Source organism: Balaenoptera acutorostrata, chromosome 15 (genome assembly GCF_949987535.1).
Source record: "Balaenoptera acutorostrata chromosome 15, mBalAcu1.1, whole genome shotgun sequence".
Lineage (NCBI taxonomy): Eukaryota > Metazoa > Chordata > Mammalia > Artiodactyla > Balaenopteridae > Balaenoptera > Balaenoptera acutorostrata.
Genome location: NC_080078.1, coordinates 75,801,639 through 75,821,319, shown reverse-complemented (window position 1 = coordinate 75,821,319; position 19,681 = coordinate 75,801,639). Strand labels below are relative to the sequence as shown.

Genomic DNA, 19,681 nt, shown 5'->3' with positions numbered 1-19,681 from the left:
GAACTAGTGATTGACAGGTATCATCTCTGTATAGTGAATAGTATCGTCCCCATTATACAGATGAGCAGTTACTCAAGTCACACACCTAGTTGTCCCAGGGTAATATGTTTGAGATTTCAACCATTTTCCCCTTCATGTCTCTTTCCCTTCATGTTCAGTAACACCCCTCCCACCTACTCAATTCAAGCTGCTTGGCTACTCGGCTACTTGGCTACTTGCTTTGCTCTGATTTAAGCTGGGATCCTCAAAAACCCAGAAGAAAAGAATATCTCGGAGGACATCAAGAACTGAGGCACAAACTAAAGGCTTTGATTTAGCCACAAGTGTGTTGAGTTGAGCTTAAAAAATGATTTTTTCAATTAAGAATCAATTGCCACTATTTAAAAAATCAGGAAATTTTACACCAAAGTCTGAATTGCTGGAATTTTTTTTTTTGAAAATTCAGATGGTCAGGCCACAATGGGCCCACATTCCTTCATGGCAGGCACCAGCTGGGCTTGAGTGTCAGTCATTCCTGATAGAGAGGCCTGTGTTCACCTGTTTCCCCAGACCTCACTACTCCCTATTGTCTTACCACAGTGGACATCACTCACCTGCATCCCCCACCTGATCTATGAGTTTATGACCCTGAACAAAAAAGAGGAGAATCCACCCTAAGACTAGAAGAGCATTCTCCTAGGCTGATAGGAAAGGAGAACTGAGAAGGTTTGGGGCTCCCTGGGGAGAGAATTAGATCTGAAGCGGCCAAAAGGACAGCTGTAAGCAGTGATGGGCTGGTAAATGTTTAATAACTGCTCTCCAGGGAAAAAATGTGAGTGTGTGTGTGTGTGTGTGTGTGTGTGTGTGTGTGTAAATTTTAGTGGAATTAAGGATGTGTTTGTTGCACAAAATTGACAAATTTACAAATAATAATAAACACTTTATTGTAAATACTCTTTATTGTAAATGCCATCTAGCCAATTAATTCTCACAGAAATATTTTTGTTGATTTTTCTGCCAACCTCTTGATTCCAAAGCCAACTGTCACTGCAATTTAGCCATGATTTAACAAAATTAGACCACGAAGAAATGCTTGACAACAATACGACTCAGCAAAGAAGTTGCTGACGTCACTGAAGCATGAATGCAGTTCTGACATGAATGCTAGTTGAAATTTTTGTTCGTGTTAATGAATAAGACGGAAGTAAAACAACAAAGACGTGTGTCCAGACTCCTTCACCAGTGACATGAGTCACCTGTTGGCTGGACTGGATAATAATCCCCTCCATTTTTTGTGCCATTCACAATGTATCGACTACAGACAGAACACACTGTTAAGTTTAATTTACATTATTAACATTGTATCCATCACATTCTTAAGACTGGGCAATCAACAAAACGACAAATCAAGCCCTGATCTGTGGTGTTCCCCAGTCCCTGTGGTGCAAATACACTCCCCGTGGATCACTGAAGACCCGGCAAGGGATGGGCAGTGCCCTTACCCCACGTTCCTCATGCGATGCAATAGGTATAAATTACCTTAAGAGCACAGATGAGAGCAAAATGTAGTAAAATAAGGAAGTGATGAGTTTTTAGTATGTATTACCTCAGTTTTAACATAATTTATTTAAGTATAAATTTAAATAATTTAATTTTTTAGCAGCTGTGTTTAACAACGAGCTTGCAAAACTCCTGAAAATTTAACAATCAGCTCTCACAAGCCAGCACAAGCCAGCTCCAACACACCACCGGATCTAAGGGAAGTATCTAGAAATGAGAGGCAAGGACTCAGGGGAGGCCAGAGTCCTGTGGGAGAGGAGCTACTTGCTCAGTCTCCATCTGACTCACCCCTTGGGTGGGGGGTGACCCTTTACAACGTCTCAAAGGCGGGGACCTGGGTATTGAGGGTGAGCAGAAATCCCATCCATCCTGACCAGCTGAATGGGACCAAATGAAGACCCTCCTGATGGGAGACAGAGGTTAAATACACCCCTGGGGGCATAGTATCCCCATTCTGTAGATGTGGAAACTGAGGCTTAAGGGAGTTGTTACTTATCCAGGGTCACTAGCTGCCAAGAGGTGGAGGCCACACCGACAACCAGGTTTGTTAGCTCCCAGACCCATCTCCTTTCTGCAAAGTCCTCCTGCGCCATCCTGGAAACAGCTCCTGGAGCTCATGACCTGCACTATGATGGTCCTTGGATTTTAGTGCACACAACTCTGGAATTCTGTTCACCTTTCCCCTAATTAAAACCTATATCCCTGAAAGAGATGACTAGCAACTTGAGAGCAGGGCCCATGCTGAATATCTGTGGTATTGCCAGCACTTAGAATTCCAGCTCATTGGCATCAGAAGAGATCTTAAGAACCACCTGGTTCAGAGCCCCCATTGTACATACAGGGAAAGCTGAGATCCCCAGTCAGACAGCAAGGACACCAGCAGCCTCAAGACTAGAACTCCTACCAACCATCTGAGTTGCTGGTGAATGACAAATATTCTAGGTAAGAGAATTAGACGGGTTGAACAAAACGAGATCTGAGAGCCAAAAAGCAGGCTTCCCCCTCCCCAGAAAGTCCCAACCAGATGGAAAAAGAGAGCAGAGAATATGGTACCCCCAGCTGGATTTAGGGGTGATTCCAGGAGAGACTTCCTGCCAGGGTGGTACCCTCGAGATTCTTTGAGAAAGCCCATGGAGCAACGAAGTCTCCATAAGATGTTCTCATCATAAGTTCATTACTGCAGAGATGTGCAGAGTCAGTGGGGAAACTGAGGCAGGAAGGCAGAGCCTCAGGGACCCTCAGAGCCTGAGACTCCACCTGAAGACTTTTGAGTTCTCAGATGTTCATCCCTTTCGCCCCAGCAAAACAGACCTCTTCTGGAGCAGGGGTGCCTCTTGAAGGACCACCTAGAACTTGTGCTCTGGCACCCAGGCAAGCAGGAAGCTGAAGACTGTCTGCTAAAGCCATGGTTCCAGCATTTTCCAGATGGACTCCTCAGGAGGCCGCAGAGACCTCAATTCGGCTGTACTGGATGCCAGCCGAGCTCTGCCTGTGGCCAAAGCTCAGGGCGAACCTGGAGAGCAGAGAGTAAGTGGGGTCAGAGGGTGACAGGGCCTGGTGGCCTTCCCCGGGGGTGATGGGAGTGGACCATACATGGGATCCCCATCCCATCCCCACCCCACTCCTACCTGACCCTTCCTACTTCCTGCCTTAAGGCGCACTTCCATCTTCTGGACCACCCAGCTGCTCCCCCTGGTCTTCCTGTGTCCACCCACACCTCCTACAGCTGGTTCTCTTCTTCACAGGACTGACCTTTCTAAGCACGAAGACCAACTCCTGTCACTCCTGCTGAGAAGTGACATCATGCTCAGCCTCACGTCCAAGCCCCTCTCTGCAGCTGGCCTCTCCCGTGTCACCGCCCTCCCGTCCCATCTTCCCATTCCACCCCGGCCACATGGGTCTCCTTCTCGCTCTTCAAAACCCCCAACTTGTTCCCACCTCGGGGCCTTTGCTCTGGCTGTTCCCTCTTCCTAGAACACTCTCTTCCAGCTCTTGGAAAAGCTGGCTTTTTCCCATTATTCAGGTCTCAGCTCAATTGCCACCTCTTCGCAGAGGCCTTCGTTGAGCATCCTTTCATTCATTCACTAGAGCTAGAGTCACTGCTGCCCTGTCATGGGCCAAGCACTGTTCTAGGCCCTGGGAATAGAGCAGTGAACGTAACAGGTACACAAAAATGTCCTTCAATGTCATGAAGAGCTCACGATCAACTTGTGTCATTAATGTACCCATGGTACACTTGGACCCTAGCTAAAGAAATGGAAAGCTCCACACTGCCCCCAGATCCACTGTTCAGTCTCTGACAGTTAACCTGCCTTATTTTCCTCATGATATAAACCCCACTCTCATTTATCTTATTCATGCATTTGGCTGTTCTGTAATCCATCTCTCCCCTTTGCATTAAAATGTAACTTCCTCCTCAGTCCAGAGACACGGTGTCTCTTGGTCACAGGTCTGTCCCCTGAGCCTAGTACAGTGCCTGGCTCCTAGCTGGCACTTGGAAATATTTGCTGAAAGTGAATGAACGGATTCCTGAGAAATTGGGCTAAAAGAGTTTTGAAAGCTCTTTCGGTGATCATATCACCCTGGGAATGGAAAGGTCTCTTCTGAACCCAAGTAACCTGATGTGAAAGGGAAAGGAACATGCTTATGGTACTCAATGGCCACTGATGGCAAGGGGGTCTGAGCCCCTCGGTTGCTAATGTCTCTCTGAAGGAGCAGAGGAAACAGACCGTTAAGCTGCAGGTCCCCATTTCCAACAAGCACATCTGCGGCATGAGGACACGAATAGAAGTAAACCCCACTGCAGTGGATGGTGGCTCCATCCAGCTTCCATTCTCTCGTCTCCTTGGGGCTCTAGGTCTCCTCTGTTGCATGCGATCTTCATAGGACTGTCAATAGAGGAGCCTTGCCCTATCCTGGCCAAGTTGGAGGTTAGGGGGGTGGGCACATAAACCAGGCTTAGCCAATCAGACTCTCTCCTGGGAATGTGGTTCTTTTAGGGAGCAACACAGCACTGAGAACAGTTGGTGCTGGAAGGAGGGTCCCATTAGTGCTTGCTTGCAAGATCTCTGGAACTTCCCATGTCCCCATGCTCCCCACGGTTGAGTTTCTTTCGCTCTCTGTGGCCTCTGATATCAGGAGCCCCCTGAACGGTAAGGACTGGAGTGATGACTCACCCAGCCAAAGTTGGCTCCGGACCCAGCCAAAGCCCCTAACTTCCTGTCTTTTCCTGAGGCGGTAGAAGATCCAGCCTGCTATCCCCAAGGTCTGGCCCAGGCTCCTGAGTCCCCAGGTCCAGCTTAGTGTTCCCCTGAGCTGCAATTCCCTCCTGCCTCACCCTAAAGCTGGCTTCTGCCTGCCTTTCTGCCTCCTTAGCTTCTTATTCCAGAGGAAGGGTCTGGAATCTTCTCCCAAGAAAGCCGATATGGCAGAGATTCCAGGTGGCTCCTAGTATCTGTCCCTCCCTTATGTCTAGTAACAGCACCCTCGATGTTTAGGTGAGCACATGACACCCAGATTAAAGACCATGTTTTTCAGCTGCCCCTGCATGTGGATGTGGCTGAGTTCCGTCCAAAGGGTTGTAGGTGGAAGTGACGTGTGGATCTTTCAGGTTGTGTGTCCTCCTCTTCCCCTTCCCTCTTTCAGGGATGTGGTGGCTCCCACGGGCCATGTGGAAAAGTTTACACTGAAGAGATGGCAGAGCAACAAGAGAGAAGGAGCCTGGGGCCCTGGATGACCTCTTGAAGCACAGCTTCAACGCCAGCCCCGGACCCCCTATATTCAGACTATTCCAAGCAGCCAAATCTGTCTCCTAACGAATATGGCTGGACTGCTGAGGGCCCCGCAGAAGGTGTCATGCAACAAACTGGGAGTGTGCGGCTGGCAGAGAACACTCCGGGGTGGGGTGGACCAGGTTTGAAGTTTCACATGGACTCGTTCTGCATCCCTTTGAAGGCCAGGTTGGGGCTTGGCAGGAAGCTGCAGGGAGGCAAATTCCAACTCACCGTTAGAATGATTTACCGTTTTAATTTGTTAGGGCCTCCCAGGAATAGAATAAGCAGTCAGACGCTGGTGACTCCCTTTACGACAAGAGGCAACCTGGGGCATTTGCCAAGGATGCTTAGGATTATGGTGGTTTCAGGTCCCTTCTGACACCCCCCAGTACTCTTTATTTCAACAGCCCAAAGTCCCTGATGCTAAGATTTTGAACTCCTGTCTAGGACCTACAGACCTTACGTGATCTAGCTCCTACCCACTTGGCCAATCTGATCTTCTCTCCTCCTCCCCTCCCTCCTTGCTCCCTCTAATCCAGCCACACTGGCTTCCTCGTTGTTCCTTGCATGTGCCAGATACACTCCCAACCTCAGGGTCTTTGCACCTGCTGTTCCCTCTACGTGGAAGGCTCGCCCTGCCTCATCTTTACGTGGCTGCCTCCTTCTCATTAACTTAAATGGCACCTACGCAGGGCGTCCCTCTCTGACCACCCACTCTGATTTAGCCACAACCCTGTGCCCCTCCATCTCCCTCTCCACCAACCAGACGCTCTCAATGTATTTTGCTCTGTTTCCTTTTCTTCCAGCTACTCATCACTAACTGAAATGTTTTTGTTGCTGCATTCATTGGCTTATTTATTTTCTGTTCCCCTCCCCTACTAGAATGGAAGTTCCGTGAGGACAAGGACCTTCTCCATCTTATTTTCAGACACATTTCCTACGGCCCAGAACACCGTGTGGCATATTAACACCCACTGAATGAGTAGATGATGCTCACAGTTCTTTGTGTGTGATTCAAAAGGCCATGATTATAATATTTTGTTTCTCCGAGCTTCCATGACTCTAAGATTCTGTGGTTTGGGGATCTAAGTATTCTAACCTCCTATGAGTCCATAACTGCATGATTTTTACATTCCTATGAGCTGAGCTCAAAGTCAAATAAAACTCTGCTGTAGGAAGACACAAAACAACTCAAGGAAAAGAGTTCATGTATGAAGACGGGACAAAACTCACTGTATCCAGGCAGTAAGAACAACAGGAAGAGAAGAAAAACACTCTTTTGCAAAGGGAAAGTGTAATGACTAAAATCCTGAAGCAAAGTGCTCAGGGTTTGATGCCACTCTTCCCCCCAGGCCAGCCCTGGCCCCCTTACCGTCTCTTCTGGAATTGCTGGTCTATCTCTGTCAGCGACTGGCCTTTTGTTTCAGGGACAAAAAAATAGATGAAGCCCAGGCCGAAGACAGCAGTCAGCCCGTAGAGCAGGAAGGTCCAGGACAAGCCAATGGCACCTGGGAAAAACGGGGTGGGAGTGTGGGCTGGGCACAGCCTGGGCCAACTCCTCGAACGCTGGAAATCAGTTCACCCAAAGCAGATCCTCTAGATGGTAGATTTGCAGTATGACTAACACGCTGTCAGATAAAAGTACCTTAAAGCAGGAGTAGGACTGGTTGTCCCAGAGGCAGGCAAAGGGCCAGGGCCCAAATCCACAAACATCTAGGACATGGTGTCTTTATGGGAAAGCCCGCTCACCCACTCACCCACACCCGAAATACTAGCCAGAGGTGCACACTTGGCACCTGAAAACGTGCATGGAGGGAAAATGACATCCACCTCAGCAGCCAAACAGCTGCGGGGGCAGCCTTGGCAAAGCTCAGCTCCGAAAAACCATCCTCAGAAATTCCGTGAACTGGTTTTTCAATGAATCAAGCATTCAGCCAATTTGGCGTGTGACTGGTTTGCGAGAGAAGGCAGAAGCCTCAGCTCCATCCAGAAGGCTGTGGAGGCAGAAGCACTAATTACGTTTCAGACACCATTCTCACCTCTAACAGCCAGGGCCACACCTCCTCCAAGCAGCCACCCTTAACCAGCTTGACCTCCACTTAATCCTTATACCAGCAGAGAGAGTGCTGGGCTGGGAGAAGGAAGACGGGGTTCTAGTCTTCTAACTAACTGCCTGGCTAGACTTGGGAAGGATGTATTTCCCAGTCTGTGAGATGAGGATGATAGGGATATGATACAGTTCTAATAAGCCCTCCCTCCCTCCCTCCTCCCCTCTCTCCTTCGCTCCCTCCCTCTTTCCCTCCCTTCCTTCCTTCCCTCCTTCCTCTCTCTTTCTCACTCATTCATCCCACATAAAAGGGATGCTTGAAGACTAAGGCACCAGGGAGAAGCTTGGACTCCCAAAGACTGTGTATGGGAGACAGGCACGGTGGCTGGGTTCTTCTACCAGCATTTCCCACAGTCCCCCAGGGCTCCTCCTTTGAAGAGGAAACACTTGGGCACGGGAAATGGGAAAATAACTAAACCCTAAGAACTGTGCCTTGGGGCCCTGCAGTGAAGGAGCCCCGCCCACTTTGGCCTCGATGACCACTGGCCTTGGGTCAGGAACATCCTCAGTATCTCAGAGACCCTTCCCTGGTGTTCTGGGCCTATATAATTCCCACCTGACCCCATCACTGCCCAGACTGGGTCTGAAGGCTAGTCAGGAAGAGAAGACGTCACCCAAACTAGACCTGAGAAGACCTTCCTGCTGGCAGGTGGGCATGATCCAGTTTAAGCTGGTTTAGAACAAAACAAAAAGGTTGTGTCTCCTGCATCTGCTGGTCTCAGACACATTCTCTCCAGGGCTGGGGTAGACCTTCGCCTCTTATCTGGCCTGGAGAATTTTACAGCATGTCTGAGGGTTCTGGATGTTGTCAGACACTTCCGTGGAGTCTCTGCACAAAGTTTTATTTGAAGAATAGTTCTGCTGCAAAAAAAAAATTTTAACTCCTCTGCTTTAAGAGTGGAAACTTTCAGCTACAGAGAGGAGAATGGACTTGTCTCGATGGGGGCACACTCAGGTCTCCCAAATCCCCGTCCCCCCACCACCAATCGGAGATGGCTTCCTGGACAGAGGAGAACTGGATGCTTCAGCTCTAACCCCCCTTCAGCCTCAACTCCCAGGCTGTCAATAAAGCCAGCCCCCCCCCCCAGCTGATGGGGCCTGGAATGGAGTAGAAAGCTCACAGGTCATATCTTCTGTTGTCTTTGCCTCCCAGCCCTCCTTTTCCTTGTTCTAGCACCTCGATTTTCATTTGGGGCACTCTCCCCCAACTCTCAGTCCATACAGTTGGGTAGGGCTGTCGTCCTCCCCTTCCCCGGGTCTCCAGAGTGGGTATATGGCCCCAGGCCTGGGCATCAGACTATTCCAGCCCTCCAGACACTGTGATTGGGTCAGGGATGGGCACGTGATCTTGCTGAGCCAATGAGAATCAGCCCCAGGACATGAGTGACAGCTACTGAGAAAGACATGCTCTCCTTCCCTGGGGCTGCCAAGATGAAGAGACCCGCTCGTGGTCATCTTTGCATGGAGGTGGGTCTGCCTGGGAATGAAGCCCACAGCACAGGAGGCAGAGCCAAGAGAGCATGAAAGCTGGCCCACAGTTTTGTTGAAGCCTCTGGATCAGTGGTGCTTGAAGCAAACTACCCTCCTTTTTTCATGATTTAAGACAAAAATATTACCTTTCGTTCACAAACTGGTTTGCATGGGGTTTTCTGTGACTTATACCTGGACGATATGGAGGCCCAGGCTCTGTCTGGAGGCAGTTGTTTCTGGATCTTGAAGGAACCAGACCAAGGAATTAGGTCAGAGGACTCACCGATGAGGTCAAGGAAGGAGAGGCTGATGAAGAAGTTGGCAGCCCAGTTGAAGCTGTTGCAGAAGGCAAAGGCTCGCCCTCGGATCTCCACGGGGTAAATCTCGCTGAGGACAAGCCAGGTCACTAGGACAGGAGAGCAGGGAGGACTCGTAGGCTGCAGCTGGGACCCGGGGCCTGGCACCCACGGTCCAGTGGGCAGCCCCTCAACAATGTGACTCAAGCAGAGTTTCAGGCCCCTGACCCCCAGCTCTCCCCACTGCTTCCCCCACAAGGTAAGGGCTGTAAGAATCCCTTTAGAGGGACCAGCAGTTGAAGCCATTGCAGAAGGCAAAGGCTCGCCCTCGGATCTCCACGGGGTAAATCTCGATGAGGACAAGCCAGGTCACTAGGACAGGAGAGCAGGGAGGATTCGTAGGCTGCAGCTGGGTTTTCCCAGAAAACTGAGGGGTTTCCCGGGACATCAGACTTTCAGTGTCCTGGGCAAACTGGGATGGTTTGTCACCCTATTCATTAAATTCCTTTCCAGCTAAACCCTTCTGAATGAGCTATCCAGGGGAACATTCTGGTTTTATGAGGCCTGAAGCTTAGACAATTTAGGGCCTTTATAAGAAAGAAAATACTACAAACATAAATTAGACCTCTGCCCTCGGAAGAAGTACCTCCAGGGAAGCAAGGAGCCCTGAAATCTGAGTTCATTGTTCTCATGGTCAAGCCACCTCTAGTCCCTCTGAGACCCTGACGGATTTGGTCCCCAGGCTTCCCACTAGGAGAGGTGGAAGGCTCCAGAGTTACCTGCAAGAGAACTCCCACTTACCTGGTCCAAAGCCAAAGGAGAAGGCGCTCACAAAGAGCATCATGCAGACCAGCGCGGTCCAGTGCAGCAGGGCATGCTCAGGGGCAGGAGAAGGGGGTGCAGCGGGCGCGATGCTTAGGGCTGGCAGAGGAAGGGTGGTGGGGTCCCCAGCTCCCGGATGAGGCTTGGTTTTCTCAGAGGTTGACAAGACTGGCCGCCCTGGGCTCTGGTCGGTCATTGGCCGCAGAGGTGGAGCCAAGCCCCTGGGTAGGCCAGAGTCTCCAGGGAGGCCTGACAGCCTAGTGGCATTGGGCATGGCCAGGCAACTTGGGCCTGAGTCCATGGGCACAGCAAAGCTGACAAGGCCGATGCCGCTGACCGACAGGGCCATGAGGGCACAGCCAGCGAGTAACAGGGCCCTGCGGCCCGCTCGGTCCACCAGCCCCATGGCGGTCAGGGTGGCCGCCACCTTCACGGCGCCGAGCCCCACGGAGGCCAGCACAGCCGAGGAGGCCCCACGGAAGCCGACTGAATGGAAGATGGTGGAGGCGTAGCACAGCACGTTGGGCTGCCCTGTTAGCTGCTGGAAAAGCACCAGCCCCAGCCCCACCGTGGTCCGGCCTCGCATGTTATCCCTGGTCCTGAAGAGGTCCAGGAAGGAGTATCTTGGCCTCCCCAGGTCCAGCTTCGTGGCCTCGCCTCCCTGGAGGGGGATGAGGTCCCTGTGGGCTGCAGCATCAGCTGTACCAGGGGGGAGGAGGAGGAGGCTGAGGGACTGCAGGAGAGCAGGTGCAGTGGCCCAGCCAAACATATGCCTCCAGCCCCAGAGGGCACCGGCCAGCGCGTAGTTGAGTGCATAGGAGAGCAGGATGCCCACGGTGATGCCTGCCTCGTAGAGGGACACCAGCACTCCCCGCTGCCGTGGCCCAACCAGCTCTGACACGTAGATACAGCAGGCCATGGAGGAGAGGGAGATGGCAAAGCCAGCCACTGAGCGGCCCAGGACCAGCCAGGTCAGGGAGCTGGCCAGGCTCAGGCTCAGGCTGCCCGCCAACAGCACCAAGTTGCTCCCGAGGATGGCTTGCTTCCTGCCATAGCGGTCGATGAGGAAGCCCCCTACCAGTGAGGCAAGGAGAGCCCCCAGGAGCAGACTGCCCACCAGGAGCTCCTGTTCCGAGCAGCTTAGCCCAAAGTCAAGCTGAAGTGGCAGTAGGGCACCCGATATGACTGCCAGTTCATAGCCAAAGGTCAGGCCACCCAGCAAAGACACAGAGGCACACAAGGGCAGGAGGAGTGAGGGTCGGCCTGGAAAACAAAAGTGACAGGGACAGAGTCCAGAATGTTTCCTGCCAGAGCATCCATCCAACCTCCTCTCCCTCTGTCCACCCCTCCATCTCTCCATCTATTCACTCATCCATTCATGTATCCTTCTACTACATCCATCCATCTATTCATTTATTCATCCATCCATCCATCCATTCATCATCCATTTCTTGCTTTGTCCGTCCATCCTTCCATCTATCTAATCCACCCATTCACCCATTTATCCAAATACCCACGCATGCAAGCATCCGCCCATTTGTTCACTTCTTCCTTCATTCCATCCATTTCTCCATCTCTCCATCCATCCATCCATCCATCCATCCATCCATCCACTTCTGCCTTCATCCATTTCTCCCTCCAACCTTCCTTCTATCCATCTACTTCACCCATCCACCCATCCACTCCTTCCTTCATCCATCCACTCCATTCATTCACCCATCTATTTACTAATCAATCTATCCACCCAGCCCTTCATCATTCACTCCTCCATCCATCTATCCACTCCCTCCACCACATTTTCATCCATTCATTAGCCCATTTATCTACCCCTTAATTCACCCAAACATCCATCCATTTTTTGATCCATCTATCCACGCATCTTTGCATTCCATCCCTTATTTACCCAGACACACACCCATCCATTCATGCATCCATCCAATCATTCCAAAATTTATCTGGCATCTACAACACACCAGGCAGTGTTCTTGGGGATTGCAATACAATGGTGTTTTCAAAGATCTGACATTCTAGTAGAAAAAGGAAAATGATAAATGAATTAATATGTAATATAATTTCAGGTGGTGACGGGTGTCATTTAAAAAAAAAAAAAAGGCAGAGAAGGGAACTCCCTGGCAGTCCAGTGTTTAAGACTCCACGCTCCCATTGCAGGGGGCGTGGGTTCGATCCCTGGTCAGGGAACTAGATCCCCCATACATGACGCAACTAAGAGTTCACCTGCCACAACTAAGGAGCCCATGTGCTACAACTAAGACCTGTGCAACCAAATAAATAAATATTTTAAAAAATAAAACTACTTTCTGTGTATTCTTGGATTAAGTAAATGAAGAAATATATTAAGAATGATGGAAGCCATGTTTAAAAATAGTAAAATAAAATGTGGCCAATGTGATTAAGGAACTGCGTTTTTAATTTATATTTAATTTTAATTAAGTGTGAAAATAGCCGCATGTGGCCAGCAGCTACCATATTGGCAGAACAGTTAAACAGGTTGCTCTTAATTTTTAATTCACATACGTAAACAAATATTTCTGTAAGTGTCAGGAGTAATCATGTATCTGTCTCACCCATCCCCACCCTAGACCTGACAAGAAGATTCATAACATTATAGCCAGATTTATGGAGTGTTTGATCTGGCCCAGGCACTGCTTTGAGCACTTTTAGTGTTAATAGCTCATTTAATTCTCACCACAACTTTATGAGGTGGGCTTTTGTATTATTTATGAATGAGTAAACTGATCATCAGAGACTTGACTAAGGTCAAGAGTAGTGAGTAGCTGTGTCTAGATTCAAAGCCAGGTGGTCTGGCTCCACAATCCCTGCCCTTAACCACTCCATTATTATATCTTGGCATAATAAGATTTCACCCTCTTCTCTTACTTCTGCCTCGCCCCATCTATGTTAGGCAATTTTTGTGCAGGGGGGAGGAGTTTCATGGGTAGAGGAATCACCCCCCACTTTCTGCTCACCCTTCTCCCCATCACCTCTGCCCCCCAGGGAATAGCCCCCTACCACTCCCTGGCTGGCCTTGTCCTTCCTCTTCATGACCATCAGTAAATACCCTGGGGAGATTATGCTGCCCAGGTCCTGCCCCTTCTTCACCTCCCTCTGCCCCACCTCCCTCGGTTTCTGGAGTTTACTGCCAGAAGGGAAGGTTCTTCCAGGCCATGTGAGGCAATCAAGTGAAAACACAGAATTTTTCTGCCATTTCCTGGGCTCTTCTTGAGGTGAATGGGAACCCAGCCAAAGGGCTCACAGGCAAAGCTGACTGTCCACAGGTTCTGCTGGAAAATGCAGCAGTACAGTTTCAGGTCACAGTGGTAAGAGCAGAACAGCAAAAATAAAAGTGAGATCAAACAGTAATAATAACAAGTGTCATTGATGGAGTATTTCCTCTCTGCAAAGACTTTAGTTGCCTTCTCTCAATTTATCTTCGTAACAACTCTAGCTGGTACTGCTACAATTATCCCCATTTGACAGATGGGAAAACTAAGGCTCAGAGTGTTCTCACAGCTGGGAAGCAACAGGATCAGGACTCAGACGCTGACCCATCTGACTCCCAAACCCATGCGCTTAAGAGCTTTGCTGGATTGACTTCAAGCAAGAAGGGCCGATCAGAGATAGGTGGGGTGTGAGAGAGAGCAGGGGTGTAGGGGGCAGATGTGGAGGGGAAATAAAGTTCTCAGGAAAATCCCAAGTCACAAAGCATGGTGAAGTGCTACTGACCCATGGAGCTGTGAAGGACAGCCTCAAATGAGTCAGGGCCGCTAGAAAGATGGGGGAAGAGGATTCTCTTCCTTAAGCTTTCCAAGGCTCCCACCACCTGCTCCATTAAGTCCTAACTCCTTAGCATGACCTCCCAGGCCCTTCATGAGCTGGTGGCCCCAGCCCAACTCCTTGGCCACCTCTCCTCCCCACCCCTGTCCCCACCTCTCCAACACACCCTGCAAACACTGGTTCCCGGCACACACCGTAGATTTTCATGCCGCTCTGCCTCTGCATGTGCTGGTCCCTCTCCTGCTCCTCCCATGTTTCCCAAATGCCCACTTACCCTCATCCCGGCTCACCTCCCCAAGGGGCCTCTGGTAATACACGTCTGTTATTTGGCATCAGTCTCACTGGCTCTGTGGGGAGCTGCCCTTCCCTGTCCCGTGTTCAACTCTCAGTCTCCGGATCTGGGGTAGAGATGACCTCCCTACTCCACCCCCACCATCCAGCTCCAGAGGTGTGTCCATGACCCAGATCTGATCAGCCAGCAGGTTCCCCGGCCTTGGACAGTGGTGAACGTCACATGGCTGAACCTGAGCCAGTGAGAGCCAGTCCAGTCCAGGGTGTTTGCTTACTTGGGGTACTGAGCTGGTAGTTTACCTGCCTAGAGCAGCTGGGGGCCATCTCCCCTTGGGAGGGATTCCTGACAATGCTGCCTGAGCCCCTAGATCCAACCATGCCTGAAACCATGGACTTTTCAGTGACCAATAAATAACCCCCCACTCTTTCTTTTTTTTTTTTGGCTAAGCTAGTTTGAGGGAATCTCTAATTCCTGTACGTCTTCCTCAACTTTCCAAGTCACATTTTTCACTTCCAACCAACTCTGCTTTCTCCTGCATTTGCTCACACCAAGTAATTGAATAAGTGATGTGTTTACCTTATTGAACTGAGCAGGATGGGGACAGAGACTTACTGTCTCTGTGCCTCCAGGGCTCCAGCCCCACCCTGACACCCAAGATGGGCTCAATAAAGCTTCTACTGAGTGAACAAATGACTGAGTCAGGGTCCAGGGCGGTATCTCCACGTCCCATTCCAGGACTGTGTCAGATACATTTGAACTTAATCTACTGCTCAAGAGCAACTGGGGGGATCCTACGATAGCCCAAGTCAGACCACATCATTCTGCGCAGAGCCCTCCAAGGCTCCCACTTCACTCTGAAAAAAAGCCAGTGTCCTGAGAGTGGCCTTCAAGGCCCTGTAGGACCTGCCTCCCTTCACTGGGCTCCAGCCACACCAGCCTCCTTCCGATTCCTCCTCACTCCAAGCCTGTCTCAACTCAAGGCTTTTTACCAGGTGTCACCTCTGCCAGGAAAGCCCTTTCCCTCCATCTCAGAGGCCCCAGTCCCCCTTCCCTCTGGTCTCTGCTCAAACGTCGCCTTCTTATGAGAACTTCCCTGGCCCTCTACTTAAAAATGCAAACTCCCATGGCACCCAGCGCTTCGTATTCCCTTCTCTGCTTGTTTTTCTCCATGGTACTTTTCATCATCTGAAATAACTATATGTTTTACATATTTATGGGGCTCCCCAAGCAGAATGTCAGCCCCAAAGGAACAGGAATTGTTTGTTTGTTCTCAGTTGTCTCCTGATGCTGGGGACAGTTCCTGGCATACAGTAGGCACTCAGTAAGTACTGGTTGAGTAGACAGATGATTGAATGAATGAATGAACTCAGCACATAGGGAATCCAGAGAGAAAGGATCTTGGCTCTTGAGCATCCTGGGGTGGGGGTGGTGGTGGTGGTGTCCAGGGCATGGAAGTGGAGTAAATGCTGGCCTCCAAATTAGGGTGGCCTAGCCTGGATTTAGGAACCACTCTCCCTGTCTATGGATTGCCTGTCTAAATATGGTATGTGAAGCTGTCCCACGCTGGAGGAAATCCCTCAGTTCTCTAAGCCTCTCGCTGTGGAAGGCAGAGCTGCCCAGGGAGAGAATCAAGGGGCAGGTGGAGTGGAAAGAACCCAGGTTTTGGGTGCCCATATCACCAGCTGCAAGTCCCAGGGCACCCTCAGTTGGTGACACTAGAGCAGCATTTCAACCAGAGTCACAATGTATTGGGTCCCTCCCCCACCAGGGACCTGCCACGTCTTCCCCTTAAAATCCAGGGAAAAACCAGGTTTGAAACTGAACCATGCAAATATATTTGGCTTCCAAATGTCCCAACAACAGGTGATACTTACAGAGCAGTCACTATAACCAACCTCACATCCTTTTCCAGCAGCCATACCTGTATCAGCTGCCTTAATCCCTACAGCAACCTTGTAACACAGGCACTGGTGCCATTCCCATTTTACAGATGAGGCAACTGAGTCACAGAGAGGTAGAGACGTTTGCCTACGGTTGTAAAGTGACAGAGCAGGTTCTGAACTCGGGCAGTCTGACTCCAGAATCCCAATGTTGGGTGTGATAAAAAAAATAAAAGCTCATGTTAACTGACCATTTACCATGGGCAAGTGGTATATGGAGTAATTAAGTTCATATTCTCACATCATTCACATGGCTTCCCTGTGATAGGGTGTTTTATGGCGACTGTTTTGTAGATGAGGAAACCGAAGGTCAGAGAGCTTAACTACACTGTCCCAGGTCACGATGCACCCGGGGAAGTGGGAGAAGGAAGGCTGAAACGCAGGTCTTTCTGACCCCAAAATCTATACACAGGACCACTGAGTCCCCGACCCCTAAACCAATGTCTGCCACATAGTAGGTGGATGAATATTGACCCTTTGATGCTTCCGAATCCAGAGAGAAAAACAGAAACCTTAGTCCCCTGGAGCAACAAAGAAATTCCCTACTCCCCAACCCCCCCCATCTCCCCTCTACTGAGTATCTGGAGAGTAGAGGTTTTGTCTATTTTGTGTAGGGCAGCATCCCCAGGCCTAGAAAGGCGCCTGGTGGGAAGTGCTCCGCGAGTGGATGAATGAATTTGCTCCCTTCGGAGCCTCCACTTCTTCATCTGCAGAATAGGAACAATTTCACTCGCTTGCTGGATGCTGTAAGGCTTAAAGTGGTCAGGAGAGGGTCTGGCCCCGAGTAAGCGCCCAGTATCAAGTAAGGAGCCCTCTCAGGTCACTTTTTCTGGGCAGAAAGGAGCATGGAAGGAAGTGGGCCCACGTTCCTTCCCAGCCACCAGCCAAGGCCTGCTGTCCCGGCTGCCACCCGAGTGGGCTGTATCTGGTCGGGGAGCTGCAGCTCAGGGCAAAGAGTGTGCGTGCAGGGATGGGGTCGCCGGCCTTCCCTGCCCGCAGCGCCGATCGCGACTTACCCATGCTGAGCAGGACTCCGAGGCAAGCTGGGGGCTCTGGGGGCCCGGGCGCACATCCCCCGGCCGAGTCCCCGCCTCCGCCGCCAGACAAACTTTCCGGCCCGCCTCCAGCCTCCGTCCCTCCCTCCCCGCCTGCCCGCCGGCAGCACAGCTGCCACGTCGGCCAGCCCTGGGCCCCTGTGCCTGGAGGCGGGACAGAGGTGCGCCCTGGACGTCCCCAGTCTGGCCGGGCCTGGCTGGGACCCCACTCACCGTCATCCCCACTGGGGGGAGGACCCCACAAGTTGTCTTTCCCTGTCCTCCCCGCAGGAAGGAGACTTCCCGATCACTGTGGTCCTCTAGTCTGGCCTCTTCAGCCAGCGTGTGTGTACACACACACACACACACACACACACACACACACACACACTCATGCATCTACACTGACTCACACATACCCACTTCAGCTGTTCACTCTCCCACATTCATCTTCCATTCACTGGACACTTAGGTTTGGACACGTCCCACCTGCGCTCAGGCAGTGTCCTAGGCCTGGAGGATGGGCTGGGAGAACCAGACAGACAGTTAATTTTGTTCCTCTGGAGTTTCCTTTCTGGTGGGGGAAGAAGAAAGATAAATAACCAAAGGAACCAGAGAAATACCAGCTAGTAGTGATAAAGGCCAAGCAGAGAATTAAGCTAGAATGCTGGGTTAGGCAAGCACAGTGGCTGCTTTAGCTGGGGGTGGGCTTGGGAGGGGGTCTCTGGGAAGGCTGCTCTGGGGAGGGGATTTCTGAGCTGAGACCTCAGGTTCCAGACAGAAGGGAGACCAAAGGCAAAGGCCCTGCAGGAAGGAGCTTGGGGAGCATAAAAACAGAAATGAAGCCATAGTGTCTGGAGCACAGGGGTTGACAGGGAGGGTGGAGGGAGATGGGGCCTGAGGCAGGGGTTGGCAAAGCCCAGACCATTTAAGTCCTCGGGAGGCCAGGATTAGGATGGGATTTTATTCCAACTGACACAGAAATAACTGGGGAGTTCTAGCAGGTTATAGGGAGCAAGGGTGGAAACAGGGGACCACTTGGGAGGCTATTGCAAGGTGAGAGGTGAAGTTGATTTGGACTAAGGTGATAGCCGTGGGGCTGGAGAAAAGTTGGCAGATCGCAGATAGACTTGATAAGGGCTGACAGACGGCGAGAGGAGCAGTCTGGGGTGGGAAAGGAGATGTGAAGTTCTGTTTGGGCTGTGTGATGTTTAAGATGCCCATTAGGCATCCATGTGGAAATAGATGGGCAATTCCATATAAGAGCCTGGAGTTCTGGAAAGGAGCCAGGCTGGGGACACGCCCACGAATTCTCACCATCAGGCAAAAACACAAATGCAGGCTGAGCACTCACATGGTCAGAGGCTTATCCGGCCTCTCCCTGCGTGTTCACATGTAAACACGTTTGTTCACATGCATCAGTAGCCACACCCTCACCCAGCAGGAATCCTGTGCCACGGACACAGATAAGCATCTCGGCAAAGAAGACAGCATCGACATGATCTTCTGAGCCAAGGGACCCATGTACAGTTCTGAAAATACTAATAGCTGGGGGCAGTTGGAAAATATGGCTCCACAATTCTTTGTTCCTTCCCTTGAAATCTGGGTGTGCTTGTAACTGCTTCGGCCAGTAGGTTGCACAGAGTGGCATCGTGTGATTTCTGAGGCTGGGTCACTGTGACACTGGACACAGACCTGGAGCTCTGAGCCTCTAAGAAGTCTGACTACTCTGAGCCTGCCATGCTGTGAGGAAGCCCAAGGCACACAGAGAGGCCATGTGTGTATCCTCCTGTGATGGTCCTAGCCTTTGAGTCTTCCCAGCACTGGCTCCAGAGCCAGCCTTCAGATGATTCTGGCTCCCAATCTGCAAATCTTTCCAGCTGAGGCCCCAGACATTGTGGAGCAGAGACAAGCCATCCCTGTTGTTCCCAGTCTGGATTTCTGACCCACAGATTCCATGAGTATAATAAAATAGTCGTTTTAAATTTGAAGTTTTGGAGTAAATTGTTATGTAGCAATGATAACCAGAAACAACAGTTTAAACTATTGATAATTGATAATTGTTTTAAGCACCTTATGTGTATTTACAACTGCTTAACGAGTAGGGATTATTAAAATTTACCCCCATTTTATGAGTGAGGCAAAGGGAAGTGAAGTAACTTGCTTGCATAATAAACAAATAAATAAAAGCAATAGTGCTGGGACTTCCCTGGAGGTCCAGTGGTTAAGACTTCGCCTTCCAATGCAGGGGGTGAGGGTTTGATCCCTGGTAGGGGAGATAAGATCCCACATGCCTCGTGACCAAAAAACCAAAACATAAAACGAAGCAATATTGTAACAAATTCAATAAAGACTTGAAAAATGGTCCACATCAAAAAACAAAAAATCAATAGTGCTTAAGGACACACACTAGTATACAGCTGATCCGGAAGTCAAACTTATGGGGAAAACTGGGCTCTCATCCATCACACTCTACTGCCTTTCTGGCATGGAGAAGAGCCCAAGGAGGCCTCTTGGCCATTGCCATGTGACAATTCCTCTTTCATATGAGTATCTGGAATTGTCACCAGGAGACCTGGTACAGAAAAGCCTGGGCTGTTCCATTCCTGAGAT

At 50.5% G+C, this 19,681-nt stretch overlaps 1 protein-coding gene across 1 annotated transcript; it reads right to left on the bottom strand.

Annotated features, from left to right (window-relative positions):
- Positions 1–906: 906 nt before the first annotated feature.
- On the bottom strand, positions 907–17,193 carry SLC2A10 (solute carrier family 2 member 10). Its single transcript, XM_007185348.2, has 5 exons — positions 17,051–17,193; positions 9,987–11,270; positions 9,173–9,295; positions 6,685–6,820; positions 907–3,052 (listed from the first exon to the last, which is right to left on the bottom strand). The coding sequence occupies exons 1-5, from the start codon at positions 17,052–17,054 to the stop codon at positions 2,974–2,976; spliced, it is 1,626 nt and encodes a 541-aa protein (XP_007185410.2). The 5' UTR covers positions 17,055–17,193; the 3' UTR covers positions 907–2,973.
- Between the last annotated feature and the right edge of the window lie 2,488 nt (positions 17,194–19,681).

What these genes read in the sequence shown, in the direction of transcription:
- SLC2A10 (XM_007185348.2), bottom strand. An exon ending in CTCCTTCCTTGACCTCATCG is followed by an intron (nt 6,821 to 9,172) that starts GTGAGTCCTCTG and finishes CGTTTTTCCCAG; the next exon opens with GTGCCATTGGCTTGTCCTGG. An exon ending in CAGCAATTCCAGAAGAGACG is followed by an intron (nt 3,053 to 6,684) that starts GTAAGGGGGCCA and finishes TCTGCTCTCCAG; the next exon opens with GTTCGCCCTGAGCTTTGGCC.